Source organism: Panthera pardus, unplaced genomic scaffold, assembly GCF_024362965.1.
Source record: "Panthera pardus isolate Hobbes unplaced genomic scaffold, ASM2436296v1 HiC_scaffold_21, whole genome shotgun sequence".
In the NCBI taxonomy this organism is placed as follows: Eukaryota; Metazoa; Chordata; class Mammalia; order Carnivora; family Felidae; genus Panthera; species Panthera pardus.
Genome location: NW_026526777.1, coordinates 25,468,963 through 25,496,609, shown reverse-complemented (window position 1 = coordinate 25,496,609; position 27,647 = coordinate 25,468,963). Strand labels below are relative to the sequence as shown.

The 27,647-nt window shown below is 58.3% G+C and overlaps 1 protein-coding gene across 6 annotated transcripts; it reads left to right on the top strand.

Moving 5' to 3' along the window:
* Positions 1 to 139: 139 nt before the first annotated feature.
* On the top strand, positions 140 to 27,647 carry CDK18 (cyclin dependent kinase 18). Of its 6 annotated transcripts, none has more exons than XM_053909004.1 (16): positions 140 to 246; positions 17,714 to 17,863; positions 18,049 to 18,188; positions 18,784 to 18,909; positions 19,974 to 20,030; positions 20,830 to 20,944; positions 21,149 to 21,243; positions 21,467 to 21,529; positions 22,430 to 22,553; positions 22,660 to 22,780; positions 23,550 to 23,647; positions 23,876 to 23,981; positions 24,108 to 24,150; positions 24,813 to 24,903; positions 25,232 to 25,309; positions 26,064 to 26,209. In XM_053909004.1, exons 2-16 carry the CDS (start codon positions 17,740 to 17,742, stop codon positions 26,096 to 26,098), a joined length of 1,416 nt encoding a protein of 471 aa, XP_053764979.1. In that variant the 5' UTR covers positions 140 to 246; positions 17,714 to 17,739; the 3' UTR covers positions 26,099 to 26,209. The 6 variants fall into 6 exon arrangements, with proteins under 6 accessions (XP_053764979.1, XP_053764981.1, XP_019288961.2 ...); XM_053909006.1 differs by lacking the exon at positions 140 to 246 and adding an exon at positions 261 to 359; XM_019433376.2 differs by lacking the exon at positions 140 to 246 and adding an exon at positions 440 to 520 and having other exon boundaries at positions 25,255 to 25,309; positions 26,064 to 27,647.

Genomic DNA, 27,647 nt, shown 5'->3' with positions numbered 1-27,647 from the left:
CTCCCCCTCCCTCCTTTTCCCCACCTTCCTCCAACCCTCCCTTCCCCTCCCCTTCTCCCTCCTCCTCCTCCTCCTCCAGCTCAGGTTGCGGCTCCTCTGGGGAGCCGCTCACCTTTCCGGAGCAGGGGAAGCAGCCCCGCGCCCGGGCAGGGACCCCAGCAGGGCGCAGGGCACGGCGCCCAGCCCCGCGGCACCCCGGCCGTCGCGGGCGGGACCCGGCGCGCCGCGGCCCCCAGGACACGCGCGGTGAGTCCCGCGGGCGACGCGCCGTGTCCGGAGAGCTGGGCGGGCGGCGCGCCGGGGGAGGAAGGGGGCGGTCGGAGGAGGGGGCACCGCGGCGCCGGGTAAACCGAGCAAAGGTAAGCGGAGCGGCTCTTAAAGGCGCCGGTCTGCTTTTGCCCTGGGGCGAGAGGTTGGAGGGAAATGCCGGAGCGCCGCGGGGAGATCGGAGATCACGAGGCGTAGGGGCCAGTGTGCCGGGGGTGGGTGATGCCCCGTGCGGCCCCCTCCCAAGTTCCAGGTGCGCTATTTTGCAGCCGCAGCTTTCCCCCACCCCCCACCCAGGGAGTCTCCGCCGGGACTCACTTTGGCCCCCGGGCTCCGGTCAGAACCCTAGGAAGCAAAGTTTTCCACCCAGGCTCCGACCAGGCGCTTTCTAGTCGCCCTTCCTTCTGGAAAGGGCAAGGGTCAGGAGTCTCCGGGTGACGGGAGAACCCGCGAATGTGGGGCCAGATCGCGCCTTGAAGGGCTTTCTGGGCTCCGGTGAACTTTCCAGAGTGGCAGGCTGGAGGGTGGGAGACCAGAGCCCTGGGGTGAAGGTGGAAGGACGCGCGGAGCCCTGCAGGTTCCAGCGCTGGGGAGAGGGGGATGGATTGGGGCCTCTGGGGATTGCTGCCTCTTCTCTGCCCACCAGGGAGACCACGGGGCAGCGGCCCCCACCCCGCAGCAGTCGTGGGCGAAGGGTTAATAATACAGCGAGCGGTGGGGAAGGGCGGGCGGCCTGTTGCGCTATGTGGCTGGAGGATTCTGCTGTATGGGGGGGGGGGGCGGGTGGTTGGAGGGAGAGGATCGGGGATCTGAAATCGGGAATGGGCTGGAAGCCTCTCCTCTCTCCCTGTTGGTGGCAGGGGTTCCCTGGAGCTGTCTGCAGGCCCTGTGGGCCTCCGGCTGTTGAGACAGTGACTGATTTTCTGTGCTGTGGGGTCAGCACGCCCCTAGGCACCAGTGGCCTCTTTAAGGCTCTCCAAACCCTTTCCTGACAGGGAGGCGGTGGGGAGGAGGGGGGGGGGAGGGGGGGGCCCGCAAAGTTAGGGTGGTGTGAGGAGTGGGGGGAGGTCAGCTCCCCCCGAATCTCCTCCCTCCCCCCAGCCTCACCCTCAGCAGTTCCCCAGCTGCGGCCTGGGCGCTGTGACTCACTACCAACACCAGCTTGCCCCTCCTGGTCAGTACCCTGTGAGATACAGCATGTTCGGTGGCGTTTTCCACTGGGCATGGGCACACCGCACATTCCAGGACGCTGGCCTGAGGGAGCAGAGGCCTCCAGGATGCTGGGAGGACGGGCTGACAGGCACTGCCGGCCCTGGGAGAGCCCCTACCTTTAGTGTGGCCTTGGGAGGGGGCTGGGAAAATTGCTGAGGGTGGAGGGGAGGCAAGGATGGGCCCAGGCAACAGTGGCTTCTGGGTTTGGGTCTGCATCTTGAAGGCGGTCTGGAGAGAGGGTCACCTTGCCACAGCAAAGCTCCTGTCTCGGATTACTCTGCCCCAGCCACCTCCTGTTTGGACTGATGAACCTGTGAGGCAGACCTCCCCCCACCCCTGCAACCTCACTGCCCATTGGGGTTCTGGGACTCTCCCCGCTGTCTGCCCATGCCCTTCCAGGAGCCTGGAGCCTTTGTTCTTCCCATATTCATGGGGCTTCCCGGAACCAGAGTAGACTTCAGTAGTTACATCCGATTTCTGAACGCCTTGATGGCTACCATTTATAGAATATCTACTGGGTGCCAAGCAGTGTCTTACCCGGCTTTATAAAGTAGGCATTACTAGCCCCATTTTACAGGCAAGGAAACAGAGACTCTGAGGGGCCAACTTTCCCAGAGTCCCACATAAGTGGGATCCAGCCTTCTTTCATCCGACCCCGAGCTCCCTGCTCGCAGTCCCTGCCCCATCAAGGGAGATCCCAGCCCACTCTGGGGATTCTCTGGTTTGACATCAGTCCTCAGGAGAAGGAAGGATGGGTGTGGTGCTCCGAGTAAATGAGGCCCCCCTGCTTGTCCTGTGCCAGGCAGAGCCAGGCTTCTCCATGGGTCGCAGGAGAGAAGGCACCAGATCTGAGGAACAAGTGGGTTCTTGGTCTGAGATCTCCTGGGATCCAGCCACCTGCCCTGGAAGCCACCCCCCAGGGCCCAGGGGACGTGGAGCTGCCTTTACGGCTGTACTTGTTTTCTCTGTAGACCCAGACTCTGTCGTCGGCCGGCCGGGCAAACACGCCCCATGCTGTAGGGTGGAGCCTGGCTTGTCTTCTCAGCTGCTACCCCAGCCATGCGTCTTCTTTCGGGGGTCACCCTGTCTGGGATTTTTGTCCGGCATGTCCGTCTATCCCTCCCGATTCCTTTCCTCGCTGAGTCTGAGACCTACACGGGAGGGCAAACCCAGGGTCTTGTTGGACTCTGGCTCCAGAACATACAAGCTGTGTGACTCCCTTCTCCCCAGCAAACTCCTGAGCTTCTCTCAGCCTCAGTGTCCTCATCTGTGAAATGGGGCTCATCATAAGGAGGATTGTCACATGAGTTAAATAAAACAACTCCTAGTGCCTGGCACGCAGCAGATATTAAATGACTGCTAGCTGTACCGTGGACGGTTATTTGGGAAGGAAATTTCCTAGTTATCACACCATGCCTGGCTCTGGGGTAGAGACTGAGGCAGGCTTTCCTAATTCCAGCAGGCTGGGCCCTGCACATCGTTTCTGCTCTTGCAGGTTGGGAAAGAAGGGTTGGATGGAAACCTGCCAGGAGGGGACCAGGAGTCTGTGTGGTAGGGACTCCGCCCTCTAGTTTCCAGCATGAGTGAGGGGGGCACCGGAAGCTGGAAAACCAACAGCCTCCTGCTCTGACAGGCCTCTGGCGGGGCCTCCATTTCCTGGGGTAAGGAGACCCTTGCTCACTACTTAATTAATGACGGTCCCCGTTTGGCTCTGTTGTCCATGAGGGAGTGGCTGGCCTGGATCCAAACTCACCTGATCAGCTTTACCTCGTTGGGAACAAGTCACATTTCTCTTCTCTAGCCCTGTGTCCTGCCCTAACCCCTTCTCTCCCCCACCCTGGACCCTTTGCCTTTGCCCTCCTGGCGTGAGCTGCTGAGTGGGCACTCTGCCATTTCCAGGGGGTGGGAACACGCCACGGCTAGTCTTGTCTCGTCCTGGTCCCCACAGCGGCGTGCACACCCACAGAACCCAGCGCTGAGGCTGGGCTTCTGGCAGTTGGGGCAGGGGGCTGGGGTCCCGGGGGTCGCCCCAGAGCTGGGGGCCGGGCCCGGCAGGAGCTGGCCAGTGGTGCGGCAGCAGATGAAGGAAGAAGGAAAGCTGTAGGCGCATCTCAGCCAGAACTCCTGTCTGAAGGAGAGCCCATCTGCTTCTGAAATCTTCCCAGTTTCGTCTGCAGAGGGGGAGGGGTGGGCAGGCAAGGAAGAGGTTTAGCTTCCAACCAAAAAGGGTCCTGAAGCTCCCTGCAGGCATGAGTGTCCCCGCTGAGACAGGGCACGCTGGTGGCAGAGACACTGGCCAGAATTTTGAAGGGACGGTGGTGAGAGCCTCTTTCTTGGAACCGCGGATGGCAGTCTCACCCTGTGCTGCCACCACACCTACCGACGTTCAGGTCTTCCCTGGAATCAGGGGGGGTCGGGGGGGGGGCCGGGGGACAGACAAGAGGACTCCGTAATGGCTGATGCCTTCACTCATTCTTTACAAGTGCCCGTCTAATGTCCTGCATGGGTGGGGGCACTTTACAGACTTTGAGGTTCGTTCAAATCCTGCCCCTGCTGTTCAGTGAGCGGTTGGTCTAGGTGAAGGGACTTGTTCACCCAAGGTTCAGTTTCCTCATTTAGAAAACGGGGAGAGTCGCAGTATTACTTTGTGTGGTTACGAGGATGTCTGTGAGGTCGTGGCCACAGCCCTCCTAGCTTTTTGCCTCACCTCGTGTCGTTATCGAGGAGCGGTGGCCAGCAGAGTCACTGGGACACGCGTAGCAGTTCTCGGTAGCCTGGCCTCTGCATGGCCCCTGAAGAAACCAGGGCTTAGGCCTCAAATCCAGAAGGGCAATATTCCTAAGCCATTTCCTCCCTCCCTCATTCCAGGCACCTTCTGCATTTTTATTGTTATCGTGGTAAGTTCCAGCAGAACTCCAGAATGGTTTCTGTCCTTACATCTTGCCTCCCTAAAGAAACCCACCCTTTCTTGCCTCTGGGGGTCCCTTCAGGAACCGGGGCTGCTTGTCTCCCCTGGCCCCAGCCATCCAGCAGAGGAGACCCTTGCTGGGTGACCGGGTTGGGTCCTTCCCCGTGTCCGTGGCAGGGTTCGGTGCCTGGAAGCAGGTAGGAGGTAGGTCCTGTGCCGGAGGGTATCCCTCATAACGTCAGCAATGCTGGGTCTCCAGACCACCTCTGGGATGAGGCCAGACGAGGGGTCCCAGAGCCCCTCCCTGTTCCTGGCACAGAGCCCAGCGGGCAGTACCCTCCACTGTGGCTGGGCTGGGCGCCGTGTTCTGGGCTGAGGCCATACCTGACATGGCTTCTTCCCTAGGCAAGCGGGTCCTTGGGTGGCCTGATGATTGTCTAGGTGATATTGCCCTGTGCGGAGAGAGCTATCTCTGGGCAGGTCCTTGCAGTCCCTGAGGGAACAAAAAGGGCATTGCACTTACAGTCACAGGCCCTCAGTTCTGGTCTCAGCTCGGCCTCTTCAGCCTGAGTGGTCTTGGGCAGCCCATTCCCCTTTCTGAGAGTCTTGCCTTCGCCTGAAAAATGAGGGCACAGATCAAGGGATTTCTAAAGCTCCATGCAAGACTGCTGGTTTGTGGTTCCAGCTTTTGCCGGTCGTGCTGATCAGGTGAGCTGTACTCTGAGACTCCAGGAGGGACACTCTCTCTGCCGTTCTTTTAAACTCTGGAGCACGGACAGGGGCTTCCCCAGTGGAGGCCTGCGGACCTGGTCCCTGCCACGGCTCAGATGAACCAGGAAACCCTGGAAGGCCTCCCCACAGTCAGATAATGAGGGGAAAAAAAAAAACTCTCAAAGCAGGGGGTGCTGGATTCAAGTGTCACACAGGCACTGGACGCTCGGGGACAAGGGACTTGGCTCTCGGCCGGGTCCAGCCTGTTGCAGTATGGCACGTGAGCTAAGAATGGTTTCTACAGTTTTAAATGGTTGGGGAAGAGTCAGAAGAAGAAAATAATATTCGAAGACATGGAGACTTACATAAAATTCAAGTTTTACTGTCCACGAGTCAAAGTTTACTGGAATGCAGCCACACTCACTTGGTTACATCTGGTCTCTGGGTATCTAAAAAAAAATTTTTTTTTAAATGTGCATTTATTTTTGAGAGAGACAGATCGCAAGCCAGGGGAGGGACAGAGAGAGAGGGAGACACAGAATCTGAAGCAGGCTCCAGGCTCTGAGTTGTCAGCACAGAGCCCGATGCGGGGCTCGGACCCACAAACCGTGAGATCATGACCTGAGCTGAAGTCGGACACTTAACCCGCTGAGCCACCCAGGCGCCCCATCTCTGGATACTTTTCTACAAGGGCGGGGGGAGGGTTGTGTGACTGCCGCAGAGACCATATGACCCCCAAAGCTTAAAATATTGACTCTCTGGCCTTTTACAGAAAAAGTTGGCCAATCCCTGTTCCAGATAATTATAGCCCTCCCAAGGCTTGCACTAAACAGTTTCGGAATCTCAATCTAAAAATACTTTCTTTTTATTTAAAAAGAAGTGTTACTTCTTTTAACATAAGCAATGAATGGCCATTGTGGAAGTATTGGAAGATGCGAATAAGCAAAAAGAAGATGCGACAGTCACCCCCATTCTGCCACCCTGAGCTCACTACCGTTAGCATTTTAACCTGCATCTTTCTGGACTGTATCTAGTGTTCATATTTACAAGTCGACACGTGTAAGTGTATACGTATGACACGTGCCTATCTAGCACACACACAGCTTTCCCAGTTGTACACATCTGCCCTTTCCACTTAAAAACACATCTCAAACTATTTGCTACATCCGGGCCCAGTGAGGTTTATTCTAGTATTTCAGACCCTGGTGGGGGGACATCCAGACGGCGGTGGCCCGGCAGGTGGTCAGATCTACAGGTAGCACTGAGGCTCCGGGGCTTGCTGGGGCCAGAGCTGTGGGTCTGGGAGTCATCGGCACGTGGCTGGTGGTTTCCACCACGGGAGAGCATGAGGTCACCAGGAAAGTGTGTGGAGGGGAAGAACAGAGGGCCGGAGAGGGAACTCTGGGGAGCCCGGGCACTGAGGGACAGGTAGAGGAAGTGAATCTGACAGACGCAAGGGGCAGAGAGAAGCAGGAGGAGAGCTGGGAGGCTGAGGGAGGGGAAGACGGGGCGTGGAGCCTGGGACTATGCCTGGCCCAGAGCAGGTACTTGTGGAAGGAGCGAGTGACGAGGAGAAAACCAGTGGGGGAGCCTGAGCTCCAGGCAGCAGGGGCCACTGAGGGGGGCATTTAGAGGATAAGCTGAACAACTGTGAGATGTTCGGAGGGCGCCTTGGAAGCGGGGAGGGGTGGGAGGAGGTCTGGGCAGAGGGGGCCGCCTGGGCCCAGCCTGGTGGGAGGGAAGCCCTACTGAATGTGAGGAGGCCAGCTTGCCTTAAAGGTTGGGAAATATTGGCCGGGGGTCCTGTTGGAATGTGGGCCAGACTTTGGGGGGGGGGGGGGCGGGGTGCGACTGGGAGTGGAATATAAATAGGAACAGAGTCGAGAGATGCTGGGAAAGCCTCCCCTCCTGCCCTCCCTGCTCCTGAGACTGAGAGGTCCCCAGGGATGCCAGCGCTTAATGTTAACAAAGATCCTGTGACAGACCACCATGAAAGCTGGGCTTCTTCCATGGATGAGGGACAGGGTGGGTGAACTTGATAGGCCTTATTTCTCCTCCTTTTTATCGTGTGGAAGCTGGTGGGCACCGGCCTCTAAACTTCAGCAAATGCAGAGGACACAGGTGTGAGCTGTTTCCTTTGGGACTGAAGAAAAGGTTCCAGACCTTGGGATTTTGAAAACACTAGACTGGGGCCGCCTGGCCCAGCCGGTGGAGCATGCAACTCTCGATCTCAGGGTTGTATGTTCAAGCCCCATGTTGAGTATAGAGATTGCTTAAAAATTAAATCTAAAAAACAAAACAAAAACAACAAAAAAATGAAAATGCTGGGCTAGGTGGCTGAGGGACCTTCCTTAAGGGTCTTTATTTTATTTTATTTACATTTATTTATTTTTGAGAGATGGAGCATGAGCAGGGGAGGGGCAGAGAGAGAGGGAGACACAGAATCCGAAGCAGGCTCCAGGCTCCGAGCTGTCAGCACAGAGCCCGACACAGGGCTCGAACCCACAAACCGTGAGATCATGACCTGAGCCGAAGTTGGATGCTCAACCGACTGAGCCACCCAGGCACCCCATCCTTGAGGGTCTTTAATGGAGCCTGCTGAAAGGAGCAGGCTTCTCCCCTGGGGGGGGGAGGCGGGCCTGGTTTGGAAGCAGGACAGTGTGGGGACAGGCCTTGCCCACACTGCCCCTTGCTGTAGCCTCTGGTCTGGGATGTTCTGCCAGGACTAGAACTGGCGGAAGGGCACCTTGTCCCATCGTATCACTTGCAAATTCAGAGCCTCCTTAAAGATTGCAGACTAGACTTAGCTGGGTCTCAAAAAGGGTCAAAAAGAAAATACGAGAAGATGATACATGAGCCTCCATTCTTTGAACCGTAAGAAGCCAAAGAAAACAACAGAGAGTGAATATCAGCAGGGTTGGTGTGGGGCCCACACAGAGGGGCTAGAGAAGTGGGCAGTCAGGGGGTCAGGAAGGGTCAAGGTCAAGGTCTGATCCCGGATAATGCACCTGACCTGTGAGGCACTGGGAGTCTGCCCCTGAGGGATGGGAACCCATGAGGAAGGTCCAGGCCCTGTCATCCCCCCTTCCCCACAAGCCCTGTAGGCCCCAATCGATGGTGTTTGGTTGGAACCCCCCCTTAGGACTTTCTCCATCACCAGTCTAGCCATCATGGTGGGTCATCAGCCCAAGTAGAGACCTCTGCAGACCTCACTGAGGGAGTTGTCGTGGGGCAGGCAGCTTCCCCCCATGCCTCAGTGGCCCCCTGGCCCCCACCACTGCCATCAGTGGAGGGCTAGAGAAGGAAGGTTCGGTTACAGCTGAGGCCTCGAGGCCAGTGAGCAACGGACAGTCTCCTGGCTGTTCCTGGCTGTTCTCTTGTCTCTGAACAGCCCCTAGAACTCAGAACTCACACCTTCCAGGTACTCCCTCACTGATCGTTTGAGGGCTCGCTCAGTGCCAGGCCCTGGGGATGTAATGACGAGTCCGACCCAGTCCTTGCCCTGACAACTCACAGGCAAACTGGAGAAGCAGACAGGTGAACAGGAACAGTACAGGGAGCCAAGTGCCCTGCTTGGGGACGGCTGGCATGCCGCAGGCTGGGGCCAGTGGGCTTTCCAGTTGGAGGAGAAGGGAGGACCGTCGCAGAGGGCCTCGTGGAAGAGTCTGCACCTCTGTCAGGCCTTGAAGATGTGAGTGTTTCCCTGGCTTTCCCCAGTCCCTGGCCCACCAGTCCTGCCCGTGTTCCAGTTCCCACTGAGAGTCAGGGGAACCAAGGAGGAGCGACGTCCCGGGGGACTAGGGCTGGTTGACTGGGCCGAAGGGCTCGCTCTGGTGTGCCCGGAAGGAGGACAGGGCCAGGCTCACCCCCATTGCGCTCGAGGCCTACCTGCTTAGAGTAGAGCTGGCCTGATGAGGAGAACCACTTAGAATCAGGGCCTTGGCTGGGCTGGATGTAGGAAGAGAATCACATATGCCTCACACAGAGAGAGCACCCTGGAGGTTCAAGGGGACCTTGGGGGATGGAGGGAGGACAATGGGCCTCGTCCCCATTATAGCTGCAGAGGGAAGAGCTTGAAACAGGCCATTGGGGTGCAGTGGCCCGATGGTCTCATTCACTCCATGAACACGGACTGAGCACCTTGTAGGTTCCTTACACTGTGTAAGATGCTGGGAAAACAGCTCACAGAGCCCCTGCTCTTGTCCCGAAGGACACCACAGTCTAAGGACAGATGTTCACAGGCTGGAATGGGAGCGACAAGGAGGAAGCATCCCATTTTACCTAAAGGAAGGAGGTGCGGTCACATGTGACTTTCCAGGGAGAGCAACACTGGAGTTTAGAAGCAGTCTTACCAAGGGAACAATGAAGAAGGGCATCCAGGCCAAAGGAACGACCTGTGCAAGGCTGCGGGGCACAAGTGTGGCTTACTCTGGGAATGCCGAGCACACTCCGTAACACCGGACCCTCCAGGGAGGGGTGAGAGCCGAGACTCCAGAAGGAGACAGGTCAAAACACAAGAGGCCTAGTTGGCTGGGCCCTGGAGTTTGGACTTTTGTCTGAGGGCGATGTTATTTTGAAGGATTTTAAATAGAGTGACATTGTCAGAAAGTAGCCAAGAAAGAAAGTTAAGTCTGGCAGCTTCTTGGCAGTTGGATCAGGGATTAGGTATTCTCTCCACTTAGCGGACAAGGAAACTGAGACATGGGGGGGTTCTTCCCAGGTCACGGTGCTGGTAGGTGGGAGAGCTGGGGTTTCTTCCATACTCCGAGCGGCAGAGAATTTCGGAGAGCAGGCCTGGACAGCATGTGGCCCTCACTCTAGGACGCTTCCATCAGGTGGGACCCTGCAGGGGTAAATGGTGCATCTGTCCAGAGAGCAGAGGCCCCCCTGAGCCCCAGACACTTCACCTCCTGACCATGCTTCCTGTGGGTCAGCCCGGCTGGCTCCCGGAAGGCCTTCCCCGCCTGCTTCCTGCATTCCAAACAGAGGCTGCAGGCAGCATCTGTTCACTGGCAGGGCGGCTGTGGGCCTGTCTGTCCTCCTCGAGGCTGGCCACCCAGAATGCGCCAGGCTCCCAGCCTCCCATCCAGGCCGGAGCTGGGGCGGGGGTGAGGTCCGGGATGGGGGCTCCGGGGCTTCTGCTGTGGCAACAGCTCCAGGCAGCCGTGGGGTGACGGGCGGGCCTGAGGCTTGTCACAAGCTGGAGAAACCGAAGCCCCACGCTGTGCAGGGCAGGGGCAGCCAGAGGAGGGTGGAACAGGCAGTATCTGCAGGGCTCCCTGAGGCACCCTTCTCACTGGGAGGAAGGCGAGTCTCTGAAGTCCCAGCTCATGACGGCTGCAAACTCGCTCGGCCCGTGGCCTCTTGTTCTTTTGAAACCCGCCCAAAGCGGCAGAGTGACCGGGATTGGGGGCAGGGAGTGAGCAGCAGAGGGTGCCCTGAGGATCCTGGCCAGTGGGCAGCCTTTGAGACTGAGGCTCAGACCCTCTGGCCTCCAGAAAGTGGGCAGTTGGGAGTTCTGTCCTTGGAGCCCTGCCCCTGGGACCACGGAGACAGGGATCTAAAAAAGAAAAGGAAACGGGACAAAACCAGAAGAGGGGCTGGGAGAAGCATCTGACTTGTTCCTGGAACCCAGTAGGTGCTCACCACGTGCCTGTCTGCTGTATGTCACCGGCACCGGGCAGAGAGAGCAGAGCACCCTTGTGGGAGAGGCACTTGAAAAGTCCTCACTGTGGCCCTGGGAGATTATGCGCGTTCTCGGACTGTGTCCATCACAGGGCTGCCCGGTGGCCCTGGGGGTTCGGGGAAGCCTTGGAAGACCCCAGGCCTGAACCGTGTGCAGGGGGTACAGGTGCTGGAGCCGAGCTAGGGTTGTGGGGAGTGGGGAGAGCAAAGCCGGGGAGCAAGGGGGCTGGATCGAAGGACCTTGGGTGCAGGCTGCAGATTGGGGCTTTATTTAGGGAGAAGGCAAAGGGCTTCTTGGAAGGGTTCGCTGAGAGGAATCTCAAAGCCTGGCTCCCTGGAGGTTAAGGGATGGAGCTGACCCCTGCCTTCCACGTTAGTCTCACTTCCGTGAGGTGGACGTTCCTACCCAGCTTCCCTGGATGCTCTGCCAACCTCCTTCTCTGCCTCCATAGCTTCCCGGTAAGGGCCCGGCAGGTGGTAGGCGGGAGGGGCTGGGAGAGGTTGTCCTGGGGTCGGGGGCAGCAGGCTGTGTCCGGACTACCTGTGCAAAGGGCCTGTGGACCGGCCTGGCCTGCTGTGGGGAGCTTTCTCCCCTCTGAGGACCGGGGTCCTCTGCCCTGCATGGCTTTGGAGAGTTGTTATCAGTCTGAGCAGGGGTGGGGGGAGGGGGGGGACCCTGCTTGCCTGGCCTGTCCCTCTTTGTCAGGGGATTCAGGCCTGCAGATAGCTGACGGGCTCCTGCCTCCTGCCCCTCTTCCATCCGGGGTCTCAGAGCCCTTCACAGGCTGGAAAGAGGTGTGCGAGGGACGTGTCTGATGAGCTTGATCTGGGGCCTCTCTTCCGGCACATCCTTGCATCTTAGCAGGGGCTTGAGAGAAGACTAGAGAAGAGCTGACGTCTCCTAGTGTCTTCCTTGTGCGGGCTGCACCGTGTCCGGGTGGTCCGTGCCTGCACACAGGTGCCCACTGGACATCTACACTTGCCCCAAGCCCAGTTCCTGGGCTTCCCTCCAGAACCTCCATCCCAGCTTTGCTCACCTGCACCGATGGCCACCCCATCCTTCCACGTGCTCCAGCCAGAGCCCTTCAGGGTCCCGCTTGACTCCCTGCTGTCACCCCCTATACAAATCCGTCCGTAAATCCCTTTGGCTCCACCTGCAAGATATATCCAGAAGCCAACCACGTCTACTGCTCCCACGCTGGTCTCAGCCACCACCATCTGTCACCTGGATCTCTACAGGAGCCTCCTGACTAGGCTCCCCGCTTCCTTCCTTGCCCATACAGTCTGTTCTCAACACAGCAGCCAGAGGTACCCTGTTAAAATCTAAGTGGGATCATGTCAGTCATCTGCCAAAACTTTTCTATTCCCTGTGGGGACCAACACCATCTGCTCCGTGCTCCTCCATGGCCTCCTCTGCAACCACACTGCTGTTCTTAGAGCACACTAACACTTCTGCCTCAGGACCTTTGCACCTCCTGTTCCGCACTGATCTGCTTCCCCCCAGGTTCGGCATGACTAACTCCCTCGCCTACACCTTCTTGGAATTCTTCCTAAGGTGTCAGTTGCCCACGGAGACCTTCCTGACCACCCTGTTTCAGGTTGCGACACCCCACCCCCACACCCCATCCTTCTCTGCTACTTTGTTTTCCTCCATTGCACTTGTCGCCATCTAACATCCTGTGCATTTATGTATTTGTTTGCTTGTCTGCTGCTCCCCACCATTAAAATATAAGTACCATGAGGGCAGGAACTATGTCTGTTTCTTTCATAAATGGATTCTCAGGGTCTACAACAGGGCATGGCATGTAGTAGCTGTTCAATAGATACTTGTCAAATGAAGGACCAGAACCAAAGCTAAAAGAGATCATAGAACATCACTGCCACCATCCAGCCCTGCTAATGTAACACCAGGATTTGAATTTGGTTTTTAATTCGGGGCGGGGGTGGGAGAGACCCGGAACAGGAAACAGCACTCACAGCCTCGTCCATAGGGAGGGGTGGGGCGGGGAGAGCTCCCCTTAGGAGAAGCAAGGAGCCGTGTGGTCACGGAGTCTGTGCGCTCGGCAATGACCAGGAAGTTGCCGCATGATTTTGAGCAAGTCAGCTCTCATCTTGGAGCCTCAGCGTCCTCCCTGCCCGGGCCAGCAAGGGGGTGCAGTGGTGGATCTGTAAGTGCTGCGGCTAACATTCCAGAAGTTCAGCCCTTCATCACTGGGTGCATGGTGGCCTCAGGGCAAGTGTCGGTTTCCTCCCGGCCGGTTCCTCCTGTGCTGCCCGCTTCTCTGGCCCCAGCAGGAAGCTCCGGGCTGGCCGGTGTATGCCCGGGAGAAAGTGACAGCAGGTAGACTGAGAGCTTTAGGCTTCCCTGGCAAGGAGGGAAGGCCTAGGTGGGCATCTGCTTGTGGAGGGTTTACCCCACAGTTCCTGAGGGGGGCCCTTCTGCTTCGACATGCCCCCCCCCAGACAGCCCAGCCAGGCCAGCATCCCCCACGCCCATCCCCCTCCTCCCCTGGCACCAGTTGCACGAAGGCAGCCCCAGATGGCTCCCTGGCCCAGGGACAAAGGCCACACTGTGCCCGGCCTTGGGCCGGCCGCAGGCTGGGTCACACTGAGCCCTTCTGTCCCCAGATGGGGGTGAGGGGCAGACAGCACCAAGGTGACAGGCCTTTTTCCTGTCTCCCTTCCCCCTTGACCCCCAAATCTGAAGAGCCGATTCTCTCAAGGGAAAAGCGACAGAGGCATCTTATGTCTTGAGCTGGGGAACAACTAACCATTCACCACTCCGTCTGCCCTGTCACACCCAAGACCCTGTCCGGCTCAATGCCCCAATTGTCCCCAGCAGAGAGAGACGTCCACTCTCTGCTGTGGCCACCACCCCTGCCGCCTGCTCCACTGTCACCATCAGAAAGTCCATCCTTACATCTGCCCTCTATCCCTCCTGCTGCAGTGACAATCACTTCCTCTGGGTCCCGAGTGGGTGGAGAACAGCCGGTCCCCATCCCTCCGCATCGCGTGGCCCTGCATTCCTGCTTGAGAAGCCGTCCTCTGCTTCACCCTCCTTCCAGCTCCCACCCCACCCTCCACCCCACCCTAGACCCAAGCCGGTGGCTCCTGGCTCCTAACTGAAGTGAGGGGAGAGCAGGAGCAGGTGCGAGTCTTGCAGAAATTGGGGGCCTCCCTCCCCGAAGGCCTTTAATGAGCCCCCCTTCCCTACAGACAAGAGCAAGGGCATAAGATTTATGGCAGCTGCTGGTGGATTCCTGAACACAAACCCAACATGCCATCCCATAAATCCCAGACTGCAGGACGGCTTTATGGGGAGCCCTGTTTTTAGGAGGGGGCATGACTAGTCCCTCTTGGCAGAGCTCAGACCTCAAGGAGCCAAGTGACTGCCCCCCCCCCACCACCACTGCCGCGAGGCCCTAGGATAACGATGACCAAGCCTGGGGCATCAGTCTGCAGGGCAGACATTCCCCTCCCTTCTGTGCAGTGGTGGTTGGCAGGGAAGGGTGGGGGGTCTGCTGCTTTACTCGGCATGCCTTCCTTCTGCCCTCCTGCACCTCCCCAGCTCTGAAGATTCCCCATCAGCACAGAAGCTGGAAACCGGGGTGAACTACCATCCCTTACCTGGACATCGGATGCTTTTCACCGTGGCTCCGTGTCCAGAGCACTGGGGATGCTTCTTTAAAAAAAAAAAAAAAAAGTTTGTTTTCCCAGTCCCCATTCTCCGTTCCAGACTCTGAGGGTGAGACCCAGGAATCTGAGTTTTTAAAAATACTCCCTTGGTGCTGCTAATGTTCAGCCCGTTTGGTAAACAATGGACCTGTACGGTGGGGACATCTCCGCTCTCCTGTCCTGCTTGGGAATGGGAGGCCACAGGTAGGACGCGTCTAGATCTTCTTGTCCCCGGAACCCATATGCCGCCGCTATCATGAAACTTCTATCGCGGGACACCCCCTCGCCCTCAGCTGGCTGCCACTACAGCGTGAAGCGGGGTGGCTGCCCTCTGGGAGCTTCCCGTCTGTGAGTCCTACAGAAGGCACCAGGGGTGCCCGGGGGGCTCAGTCGGTTGAGCATGCGACTTCGGTTCAGGTCATGATCTCACGCTTCGTGGGTTCGAGCCCCACGTCGGGCTCTGTGCTGACAGCTCGGAGCCTGGAGCCTGCTTCGGATCCTGTGTCTCCCTCTCTCTCTGCCCTTTGCCCTCTTGTGCTGTCTCTCTCTGTCTCAAAAATAAATAAACAAAAAACCAAAACCTTTCCTGATAGACACCCATCAGTGAGTGGTCATTGGACTCCACTGAGGGACTCACAAATAGTAACTCTGCTTGTTTTTAAATTTATAGATGGGGACTTACAATGATTATGGTGTGCCCAGTTCTGCCACTTTGTGCAGGTGTCTTAAGGACATCATACTGACATAAAACTGTTAATGCCATGAAAAAGCAGTCTTTTTATGTTGTATTTCATATGTGTGTTACTTAAATCTTTATTAAGGTTGATAAATCTTGTGCTGCTCAACTGAAAATTTTTCTGACTTGCCTTAAAACTAAGATAAATTCTTTGTTCGGATCCTTAAAATTTTGCACTATAGTTTTGTGTTAATGTGTTGATAACCTAGAAAGTGTAAGAATCTAGATTAAAATATGGGGTTTAGCTCTGCCTCAATGGACTAAATTCCTTTGTGCATTTATTCTATGATGACAGATTTTAATAGAACATATGTAATTAGAAAATACATTGGTCCATCCTTAATGTTATTCTTTGTAAACTAATCAGAATGAGCTTTTGACATTGATTTTTAAAAATTAGTCTTGCCGGGGCGCCTGGGTGGCTCAGTCGGTTGAGCGTCCAACTTCAGCTCAGGTCATGATCTCGCAGTTCGTGGGTTTGAGCCCCGCGTCGGGCTCTGTGCTGACAGCTCGGAGCCTGGAGCCCGCTTCGGATCCTGTGTCTCCCTGTCTCCCTGCCCCTCCCCTGCTCACGCTCTGTCTCTGTCTCTCTCTCAAAAAAAGTAAATAAACATCAAAAAAAAAAATTTTTTTTTAAAAGCAGAAGGCAGGTCTGAGATGGCAAAGAGCCATGGAGGAGAGCCTGAGGTTGGCTGGCAGGAATGAGCTTAGGGATGGAGAACCGGGAAAGTCCAAGCCTGCTGGGCTTTGCCAAGGAAGCTGGTAGAAGAGCTTCTGAAACCTTCTCATCAAAGGTGTCACCAGCCCAAGTTCCTTGAGAACACAGGCCGCACTTTACTCGCCATGTGACCCCCGTGCCTTAGCACAATGCCTGGACACAGTAGGTGCTCAGTCCTCATTTGCTCAGTCCTCACTGAACTAAGTGAGCCTCCACGACCCGCTGACAGAGATGGGCTCGGTAGGCAGTGCAGACCTGAGACCTCTACGCTGAGACCTGCCGGCCTGAGGAAAGAGGGCCTGGCCACCCCCAGTCTCTGGGCTCAGGGTTGCTGCAGGGCCACGACTCAGGTGCATTTGGGGGCAGCCAGGAGCCAGCAGGCCCACGGAAGGGACCGTTTGCAGGCTGGCTGAGGACAGAGGATGATCATTAAGCAAAGCAAACATGTTACTGACCCATAATCCCTTAAACCGGGAGGATTCTGGAGGGGTCTGGTTGCCTCGGCAACGGGGGTACTGGCTAGTGACGGGGCGGAGAGCATCCCCTGGGGATGGGCTGTGCCTGGTGCTTGGGTAAAAGCTGGGAGAGGGTGCAGGGTGCCCCCCTCCCATCACAGGACTGGCCCTGGGTGTCTTCTTGTCAGGCATCAGTGGGGCCCTTGTGAGGCCTCTCAGTCCCCCTGCAGCTGAGGGAGGTGTGGGCAGAGCGGGATGAGGGCAGCCACACCGAGAGCTTATGAAATCATGGAGGAGAGCAGGGAGGGGGTGATTTGGGGAAGCGAGGTGGCCCAGCCCCGCTCTGGTTTTCAGGGCAGGATAGAGAAGAAAGTGTCTGTAGGAAGAAGCAGTCTTACTGGGTGGCTGGGGGTGTCCCCTCACTCAGAGGGCAGGAGGGCTGGGGAGCCACAAGGAGGGAACCCTTTCTGGTTGGGACAGGGGCCTTGGGGGTGAGCCTAGCAGCCCACCCTCTTCCCCCATTGTGTTCTCTGCAGTGGACACCCTGCCGCCCTCGGGGCTCTGGCGAGGGACGGGCCCAGCCTCCTGTCCCTGGGGCCCTCTTTTTCCGGCAAACTTCTGTGGTTCCCCTGAGACCTTCAGCTGCTCCTGACCTCCCTCCAGCTGGAGAGATGGGGCCGGGCCCGCTCAGATGCATATGTCCCCTCCCTTGTCCCTTCCTTCTCTTCTCCTGTCTCCCAGGGACCTAGGACAAGCCAGAGAGGGACCTCCAGGTGTCAGTAGCACGATGAAATGGGAGTTGGGGCCAGATTCTGTCACAAAGCTGTAGGCAGAGCTGATGTTCAGCTTGTGGGCGTCAATCAGTAAGGCTTACTGGCTGTTCGCATACTCAGGCTCTCACATACAAGTTGGTAAAGAGCTATTTGGCCTGAGCGTCACCGAGTTCTGGTCCCCTTGTTGCCACTCGAGGCCTCTTTTGAGAACCCTCTAGACCTCCAGCAGCTAAAAGGTTACCATCTGGCCCCGGTGAGGCCCCCAGGGTCCTGCTGGCACATCCTGCGGCTATTATGAGCAGTACTTTGCTATACTGATTGATTCATGGTGTGACCGTCTCCCCCCGGGGGCAGGGGATCCTGGGGAAAGGAGATTTGCAGGGAGGAAGAGGGCTGCTAGGTCCTCCCCTCTGGGGGCTCGAACTTTGGTTAAGAAGATGCAACCCCAGCTTCTGGATGCAGGGCCCCAGAGCTCGAGGGGCAGACGGAGACCAAGACCCAGAATTCACATCTGGTGTCAGCACGGACCCGGTGCCGTGTCCTCACCTGCCCTTCTCCCCTCTCCCGTCTTAGGCCCTGCTGCCTGGTCCCTGCTGACCATGAACAAGATGAAGAACTTTAAGCGTCGTCTTTCCTTATCTGTGCCCCGCACAGAGACCATCGAGGAGTCCTTGACTGAGTTCACAGAGCAGTTCAACCAGCTCCACAACCAGCGCAATGAGGGTGAGGTGTCTGCCCCCCCACCCCCGCCCCATCCTTGATGCTCCCCCACAGCCCCTCCTGGCCCGTCCTGACCACGCCCTCACTGCTGGGGAAGGACAGAGGTGGGGCAGCAGACTCCCCTCCCCACCCCTCCCCTCCCTCCGGGGCAGAGGGCCAGGGTGGGCAACTCATGCCTCTGCTCTCAGACCTGCAGCTCAGTCCTCTCGGCAGAGACCCCCAGCCGGCGTCCAGCACCTTCTCCCCGACAGACAGCGGGGAGGACCCTGGGCCGCTGTCCCCGGGCATGCAGTACCGGCGGCAGAATCAGCGCCGCTTCTCCATGGAGGTAGGGGCCCAGGGCTCTGCCCTGTGCAGGTGACAGACGCGTCTACAACGTATGCCCAAGGAGGGTGGTTGCGTGGGAGCCAGACTTCATGGGTTCAAATCCCAGCTCCGCCACTATTCAGCTCTGCGACCTTGAGCAAGTTTCTCAAGCGCTGCATACCAGTCTCCTTGTGTCAAAATGGCCATCGTGGAGATTAGGCAAGTTAATATATACCAAGTGCGTAGAACAGTCCCGGTACACGGCAAGGGCTGGACAATTTGACTATTGTTCTTGTGACCCGTATGCATGTGCCCAAGTAAATGAAAAACAGGCTTACGGAATCACGGCGTCTGGAGGAACCTCATTCCGTAGATGGTTATACTGCAGCCCAGAGAGGGGAAGGGACCTCCTAAGGTCACACAGCAACCCCTGTGTGTTCACATATGTCTCTGAGCACATCTTTGAAGCAGCTGTGAGCCTGGGGCCACAGTCCATGGTGTGGCCCTGCTGGGATTGCGGTACAGGAAAGCCGGGCCCTGGGGGAAAGGCGAGGGTCCCACAGCACGAGGTACCCTGGAGCAAATGCTAGTGTCCCTGTCTCATCCCGGCCACGTAGGACATCAGTAAGAGGCTCTCTCTACCCATGGACATCCGCCTGCCCCAGGAATTCCTGCAGAAGCTACAGCTGGAGAGTCCAGACCTGCCCAAACCGCTCAGCCGCATGTCCCGCCGAGCATCCCTGGTGAGTCCTAAAAGGGTCAGAGGTCACCAGGGTGGACCATCCTCTCCCCAACTTGGATACATCAGTCCTCGTTTTTGAGGGTCCCAGCTGAGGCCTGCAGTAGTCTGTGGGCCTCCAGCGCCACCTGCTGGCCTCAGGAGACTCGCAAACCTTGTACTTGGTCAACATCCCTTCCCTAGAGGAGTCCCACCGGGCCTGGGGCTGAGCCCCCAGCCCTCTCTGGGCCCCAGGATCTCCACTCTGGTGAGATCCATAGACCAGCTGGCACGTGCTTTCCAGTCTCGGACACTTATCAGATTTCCTTGGGAGCATCTTGCAAAAAACATGGACTCTGGGGCGCCTGGGTGGCGCAGTCGGTTAAGCGTCCGACTTCAGCCAGGTCACGATCTCGCGGTCTGTGAGTTCGAGCCCCGCGTCAGGCATCTGGGCTGATGGCTCGGAGCCTGGAGCCTGTTTCCGATTCTGTGTCTCCCTCTCTCTGCCCCTCCCCCGTTCATGCTCTGTCTCTCTCTGTCCCAAAAATAAATAAAAAAACGTTGAAAAAAAAAAAATTAAAAAAAAAACATGGACTCTGGTCCCTGTTCCAGATACCTACAGAATCAGACTCTGGGTGGTGGGGTCCAGGAATCTTGTTGTTAAGGGTCGGGTACCACTGAGCTAGAGAAGGTATGCTGATGAGAGAGGCTGCCGGGGAGGTGGGTTCTGAACTGGGTCCTGAAAGGCACAGTTCCTGCCCAGGGGGAGCGGGTCATCCGAGCAAGGCGGAGACAGACAGGGAGAAGTTATGCGGCAGTCCCATGTGCCCCAGCCCTGGCTCCACACCCTCCACTGCCAGGGGAGGAGGGAACCCTTACTTCCAAGACTCCTTCCTTTATCACAGGGATAGAGGGGAGAGGCCAAGAGGCAGGATTTGTGGCTGCCCTCATCCCCGCTAGCCTCTGTTCTTCCCTCTCACCAATGGGGGTCTCATTCCCTTCCCTCCCAGAGGCTGGTTGGGGGGGTGTCATGTATGTGGGGCTACTGGGGCCTTGAAGCTCACAGGACCCTGTGTCTCTCCCTCTCAGTCAGATATCGGCTTTGGGAAACTGGAAACATACGTGAAACTGGACAAACTGGGGGAGGTAAGAGACCGGGCAGGACGCTTCAGAGCAGGGTCAGCGTCTTCCTTGCCCTCCCTGCCTTCTCACTGCCCCCGCCCCACAGAGGCGTACCATTTTGGCCCGCCAGTCTGGCCCAGCCTTTTGCAGGCGTTGAGGGGGGCCCAGGTCCTGGAGGACATTGAGGACACAGTGGCCCGTGGGCTCTGGGCATAATCCAGCCTTTTTTTTTTTTTGCCTGAAAGTACTTCTCTGGATTCAAATCCCTGCTCTAGCATTTGCTAGCTCTGTCGCCATGGCCAGTCGTATGACCTCTCTCTGCCTTAGTTTCTTCCTCTGGAAATGGAGACGCACTTGCACTGCCGCCTAGGGTTGTGAGGCCAGAACAGGTTACTATGATAAGCTCGTGTGCACACTTAGTGCCCGGCACACAGTAAGCACTGGGTGCCGTCCGCAGTTTCTGTTACCACGCTTGGTGTCAGAGCCTTGGGGTGGGCGGAGGTCTACAGACGTGGCCCTCTCCCTCCCGGAACCCAAAGAGGAGACCGACCTGTAAACGTCGACACGAGGAAGGGCAAAACTGGTGTTAGAATAGAAGGGCACCTAGCCTACTGGGGGCCTCGGGGGAGGACAGTGCATCCTGAACAGGGAGGAGGGAGGGAGAAAGTCATAGAGAGGTGGCCCTCGGAGGAAACAGAGAATATCAGTGAAAGGAGAAGAGGGACGCAGGGCCCAGCCCAAGCGGAGGCACGAGGGGGAGGGTGCTGGACAGAGGACTGTGGGCCCTGAGTGTGGCTGGTGCGGCTGGGGTTCTTGTCCCCAGGGTACCTATGCCACAGTCTTCAAGGGGCGCAGCAAACTGACAGAGAACCTCGTGGCCCTGAAGGAGATCCGGCTGGAGCATGAGGAGGGGGCACCTTGCACCGCCATCCGAGAGGGTACAACGTCCTAGGGTCCTGCTCTCCTGGGGGCTCCTGGGAGGAGGGCTTCATTGACCTGATCCCCAGTGGGAGCTTGGGGACAGAGGGTCATTGCTGGGGCGGTGGGGGGGGGGGGGGTGGCTCCCGAGGCTGATCGCGGGAAGAGACGGAATGAGGGGTTTGTGGGGCCCCAGGGACCCAGGTGGGCCTGTCACCCCACAGTGTCTCTTCTGAAGAATCTAAAGCATGCCAATATTGTGACTCTGCATGACCTCATCCACACGGAGCGGTCTCTCACCCTGGTGTTTGAGTACCTGGTGAGTCGGGCTGGGGCTAGCGGCTTCTCCTTTCAGTGGTAGGGGTGGGGACAGCGGGAGGGGGCAGCCCAGGCCTTGTTCTAGAACCAGGTTCTCAGATGCTCCCATGCGGGAGTGGGCCAGGGGGGCTTAAAGGGCAGCTCGGAGCTTGGGCTCTGCCCAGGGAGGGGCTTCCGGCCGGGGGTCAGGACAAGTCAGGGCTGAGCCAGGCTCTGTGTTCCAGGACAGTGACCTGAAGCAGTATCTGGACCACTGTGGAAACCTCATGAGCATGCACAATGTCAAGGTGAGGGCCTCAAGGAGGGCCACCTCCCCTCTGACACCCCATCTTGGCACCCACCTGTTTTCAAGCCCAGCGTGGGAACCCACGCTCACCAATAAGGGCCCAGCTGCTGAGGTTGCTCAGACCTTCAAGTGTATGAGGGTTGGGGCGCCTGGGTGGCTCAGTCGGTTGAGCGTCCGACTTCAGCTCAGGTCATGATCTCACGGCCCGTGGGTTCGAGCCCCGCGTCGGGCTCTGTGCTGACAGCTCGGAGCCTGGAGCCTGCTTCCGATTCTGTGTCTCCCTCTCTCTGTCCCTCTCCCCGTCACGTTCTGCCTCTTTCTCTCCAAAAATAAATAAATAAACGTTAAAAAAAATTTTTCAAATGTATGAGGGTGTGCAAGGTCACAGCCATTCGGGGTCAGCACCCTTCTCTACCCCACCAGTGCAGACACACACCCTCTACCACCGTCTAGCTGTTGACATAGAATCCCCTCGCCAGCTCTGAGCACCACTTCCCCATCCGTCAAATGAGTGTATGGATAAAGGAAGGCTTCTGGAGAAGCGTAAAAGGATGAGTGACCTCTTCTGGTCATTGTTAAAGAATCAAGGGCACACCTCCCCGCCCAGGCCCTTCCTGGCCCTTCGTGCCCCACCCCCCCACCCCCCCCAGCTCCCAGGCCAGAGAACTCTCTGGCCTCCAGCACACCTGATGCCCTCCTCTGTGGATGCGATCCCCTGGGACGGACGGAGCCCAGGATGGGGAGCAGCGTGGGTAGAACACGAGGTAGCTCTTCTCCAGACACCTCGCTGCCCCTCCGTCCCTGCCCCATCCCCATCCGAGCCGTGGGGCAGAGACGCAGGGTCTCCCACGTGGGACACGCTGTCTCCTTTACTCGCCGTCCTCTTCCCCTCCTCCCGCAGATTTTCATGTTCCAGCTGCTCCGGGGCCTTGCCTACTGCCACCGCCGCAAGATCCTGCACCGGGACCTGAAACCACAGAACCTGCTCATTAGCGAGAGGGGGGAGCTGAAGCTGGCTGACTTTGGTGAGGGCCACGGCCCGGCCCGGCAGGGCGAGGGGGGATCCGCCACGGTGTCCTCGGGAGGCGGGGGCTGTGGGGGAGGGAGATTCAGTGACACGTCTGTCCCCAGGCCTGGCGCGGGCCAAGTCGGTGCCCACGAAGACCTACTCCAATGAGGTGGTGACCCTGTGGTACAGGCCCCCCGATGTGCTGTTGGGGTCCACAGAGTACTCCACCCCCATCGATATGTGGTGAGTGAGCGCCGTGGGGCCAAGGTGAGGGGGGATTCACACCCCCACATTCCCTTTCGCGGCCTCAAGTCCCTCTGCAAAGAACTGCCTAACCTTTGACTAGAAGCCATGTGACATCCTGCTGAAGCAGCTGGATAGGAAAAACTAAGTCTGGACTACCCCGGGGTTCCCCTGGCTCTAAACAGACCCTCCAAGGCTATGCTTCTGAAACATGCCCCCAGGGACCCCTAGGAGGTGACCAGAGGGTACGGGAGGCCTTCCAGAGTAAACGCGAGGAATCTCCCCCAAGCATCGGTTCTACTGAAAATTTCGGAAGGGATGCATTGTTTTTGTGTGAAAATTAACACGCGTATGATTTGGGGTCGGATGAAAAGTCAGCCCAGTTTTAAAGCTAAAACACAGGTTTCCGATGAATGGCCACTGTGCTCTGTGCCAGGGGTTCCCCAGGAGAGTGGATTTATGGACTTTCCTCTTCCGGTGGGGGCACACGTGGACAAAGCTTGAGACAGCACTGCTTAAGGATGCCACATGGGTGCAGCCGCAAACTCCACAGCGTGAGGGGAGAGCCGAGAGAAGCCCCAGAGAGAGGCCACGGTGGCGGATTGGGCTGTGCCAGCCTCCAGTGTCCCGGGCCGCCCACCCCAGAGCCATGACCATTCGAGCCACCGTGGCAGGCAGGGCATCCTTGGTGCCCTGGTGGAGCAGCCCTAGGAAGGGCAGGTGCGAGGAGGCCCAGCCTGACGCCGCCCCTGCCCATTGCTCCCCGCAGGGGCGTGGGCTGCATCCACTACGAGATGGCCACGGGGAGGCCCCTCTTCCCCGGCTCCACGGTCAAGGAGGAACTACACCTCATCTTCCGACTCCTCGGTCAGTCTCCGGCCGCTCCCTCCCTCTCGCCACCAGGGGGCGCCAGGACTCTGTCCAGCCCAGGCGCCTAAAGGGACTGGGAAGAGGGGCTCCCCCTCGCTCTGAACCGGGCGGCCACCCCTGTGGCCTCGGCCATTCTCTGCCCCCGCCTCCTTCGTTGCACCTTTCCAAGCCGCCCTTGGCCCTGGCCCCTCACCATGCCCTTCCCACCCCCTCTCGTCTCCCCAGGGACCCCTACGGAAGAGACGTGGCCCGGTGTGCTGGCCCTGTCGGAGTTCAGAGCCTACAACTTCCCCCGATACCTCCCCCAGCCGCTCATCAGTCACGCTCCCAGGTAGCCGTGCCTCCCCACACCTCCTGGCCTGCTCGTGGTCCCGGCTGTCCCTTCTGGAGGTGGCCACACACACACACACACACACCCCACCCAGATCAGGCTTGTGCCCGCTCCGTTCTCGTGCAGGTTGGACACCGAAGGCATCCACCTCCTGACCAGCCTCCTCCTGGTGAGTGTGCGCCTGGCCGGGCCCAGGCAGCCAAATAGCGCCGAACCCCCGTGCCCCACCTGGGCCCTCCGCCAGAGCTCAGGCGTCTCCCCCATCTTCCACCCTGTCGCCCCAACCCAGGCCCAAGAGGGACTTGGGAGTGGGCGTGCTCTGAACTCGAACCTCAGTTCAGACCCACCTACTAGCAGTGTAGCCGTGGGCAAGTTCTAGAACTTTTCTGGGCTTCCTTTTCCTCAACTGCAAAGAGGAATTAATAATTCGTAGTTTTGAAGATGGTCACGAGGACAAATTGAGATCATGGAACACAGTATGGGACCTGTCGTGAAGTAAATACGCAGCGAAGGGTAGTTGGTGATATCCCGCGTTAATGTTTCTATTATTGATGTTGTGGTCATGGTTGCTTTAGCGTCTGTGTTTCCATCCCAAGAGGAGGTCACTCTCTGGAAGTCCCGTTTCTGTCTTTCTCTTGGTAGTTGGAGACCCTAAGAGTGGAGACCTAGGACTGGCTTGGAGTTGGAGGCTGGCGGCTGACCCCGGGGGCTCCTGGGTTAGACTGCGGCCCCTCGCATCCTGGCCACCTAATTTAGTGCAGTAGTTGCCCTGCCCAGAGGGGTGCCCAGAGTCCCCAGCCAGGGCCCAATAGCCTACCCTCTGCCTTTCAGTATGAATCCAAGAGTCGCATGTCAGCAGAGGCCGCCCTGAGCCACCCCTACTTCCGGTCTCTGGGGGAGCGTGTGCACCAGCTCGAAGATAGTGAGTGTCTGGGGGAGGTTTGGCGGGGGGGGGGGGGGGGGACCAGGGTCGCCCTGGAAGCAAAGAAGGGGCAGCAGGTGTGGGGGGAAGAGCTGGAGCAAAGAAGCCACAGGTCCCAGTCTAGCCGAGCAGCCTTGGGCCCGGGGCTTCTCTTCCTTGGGTTCTCGTCTGACCCTAAGGGGAGAAACTGTGGGATCTGAGACACCGCCTGAAAGGCCCAGTCCTGAATGAAGGGGTCCCCCAGCCAGGAGGTGTGGGGGGCCACGGGCTCCAGGAGCAGGTCGCCCCTACCCAGCTCTCTCCCTGCCTTTTCCCTCCTTCGTCACAGCTGCCTCCATCTTCTCCCTGAAGGAGATTCAGCTCCAGAAGGACCCGGGCTACCGGGGCCTGGCCTTTCAGCAGCCAGGTAGGGGCTCCCCCACCACTCCCCTTATTGGAGTAGACCAGGCAGGCTGCTCCTCCCTCCGGAAGAACAGAGATGGGACCCACCAGCACCCCCCCCAGCGGGGAAATCAGCATGGCCTCCGCAACATGGGCCTTCCTTTGGGGAGCCCGTGGGGAGCGGGGAAGGGGCTGGCTTCCCTATCTCCTGCCCAGGCTTCCTCCTCCAGGGTGTCCCTTGTCAACTCCCACCCCAGACACAGCATTGACAAAGCCCTGATGAAGGTGCATGCTCTCTCTGGTGCATTCACACTCTGAATACTCTCACCTCCATACCATGTCTCTAGGACAGCTGAGGGGGTGACAGGTGCGTTATTCCAGTCCATCCTAAAACACCCCTTATAGCTGGTGCTTGTGTGTGTGTATATATATTTTCTTAAGTAATCTCTACACCCAGCGTGGGGCTCAAACTCACGACCCCAAGATCAAGCATCACAGGCTCTCCCAACTGAGCCAGCCAGGTGCCCTGAAGTAGGTACTATTAATGCTGAATAATCCCATAATCACTGAATCTGAGGCATAGGGGAGGTTAAGTCACAGTTTCATGCGACTAGTAAGTAACAGAGATGGGATTTGAACCCAGGACCTGCTGGCTTCTGAGACCATACTTTTGCTGGCTCTGTCAGAGTGGCACCGGAGCACGGCCGTCCCTCCCGATCTCGGGCCCCCTTCCGCCCAGGCCCCTCTCTGCAGCCCCACCTCTCCCCTCTGTTGTCCAGGACGAGGGAAGAGCCGGAGGCAGAGCATCTTCTGAGCCGTGACCCCCCTGCTGCGGCCCGAGAGACGAGAGGTCACAGTGAGCACAACCACAGGCAGGACGGGGCCTACGTGGCCCCAGCAGGACTGAGGAGCAAGGGCTGATGGCTGGCCCAGAAGACCTCTGGCCACGGCTGTTTCCTCTTCCTGCTTCCCACATGCCTCCCCTGCAGCCTTCACCTACACACCACACCGTCTGTCACTGGCCCTGGAGCCGGGGTGGGAGCCGCTGTCCTAGGAGGAGACGAGGGGGCGGGGAGGGACCTCAGACCCTGTCTCACCCTGAAGTGCTCGGGCACCAGCGTGGGACCCACACAGGCGGGAGACTCCAGGGGCCAGACTGAGCACCGTGCCCAGGACATGGGCAGCACCGTGCCCCCCCACCCCTGCCCACACTTCACTCACCCTCTTCCCCCCTGAGAGCAGGAAGCGGCACGGCACCTCGTCTAGGACCCTGGAGTCCTGCGTGCCAATGTGTGTGCCAAAGCCCACCCCCCCCACTCGAAGGGAGGGTGTCCCGGGAGCAACAGAGAGAATAGCAGCCCACCCCCCTTCTCCACACCCTCATCATGTTCCCATCCCCTCTCCTGGCCAGAGGCCCCATATGCTGCTGGAGTCCAGCTGAGTCCAGAGGTGGCCTGGTACCACCAGCTTCACTCTGTCACCTCAGCTGGCTCCCACCCCTCTTCCTGGCCTGAACGGGATTGCCTTAAATTGGCAGGTGGTAGAGCACTCACTGCCCTTGGAGCTCTGACCCAAGCTCCTGCCTGTCCACCCTTTCCCGAGAGCGGTTCCTGCTTATCGAGCCCGGGCGCTGATCAGCCGGCCCTGGGCCAGGGTCCTGGGGGTGACACGCAGATATGCAAGGTCACCCTGACACTGGTGCCAGGCCGGCCTCGGCTCCTTGGGGCTAGCACAGCCCCTGCCCCCCCCCCCCACCCCGTTCCCTCCTTCCCACCCCTGTGTCCCTATCCATGCTCCACCCAATCCTGGCACCAGCCTCCCCATACCTCTGCCCACCCCTCTCCCCAGAGGGTAGGGTGTAAATGCCACGGTCTGAGGTGGACGAAGGCGGGATAGAACGCACAGGCTTTGATCCTGAGAGGCTGGGAGTATGAGGGGCCGCAGCCCCAAAGAAGGCACCCTCACCACCCCTTCAGAGCACGCCTGTTGTATCCCCAAGGTCTCCTCAACACTTGGCTGAATCTCGAATGGCAAGGCCAAGAGGAGGCCAGGCCCGGCCTTGCTACACAAGACCCCTGCCCAGCCCGACCCCTCAGCCTGAGGGGCAGCCCTGGAGGGTCTTGGCCTCCCCACAAGTCCCTCCCTTCCTCCCCCACTGTACTGTGAATGTCCTGTGACTCAGCACAAAGACAGATAATATATTTAATTCATGTTGTACAGAAAGGAGCGAGCAGTCTGTACCGAAAAGCTGATTTTGACAGATTGATCCCAAAGACGGACGACCGAAGGCCCTTCTCCAGGCCTCGTGAGTGCGGCTGGGGCGTGCTTGTAGATGTATATATATATAAAGTGGACAGAGAGTT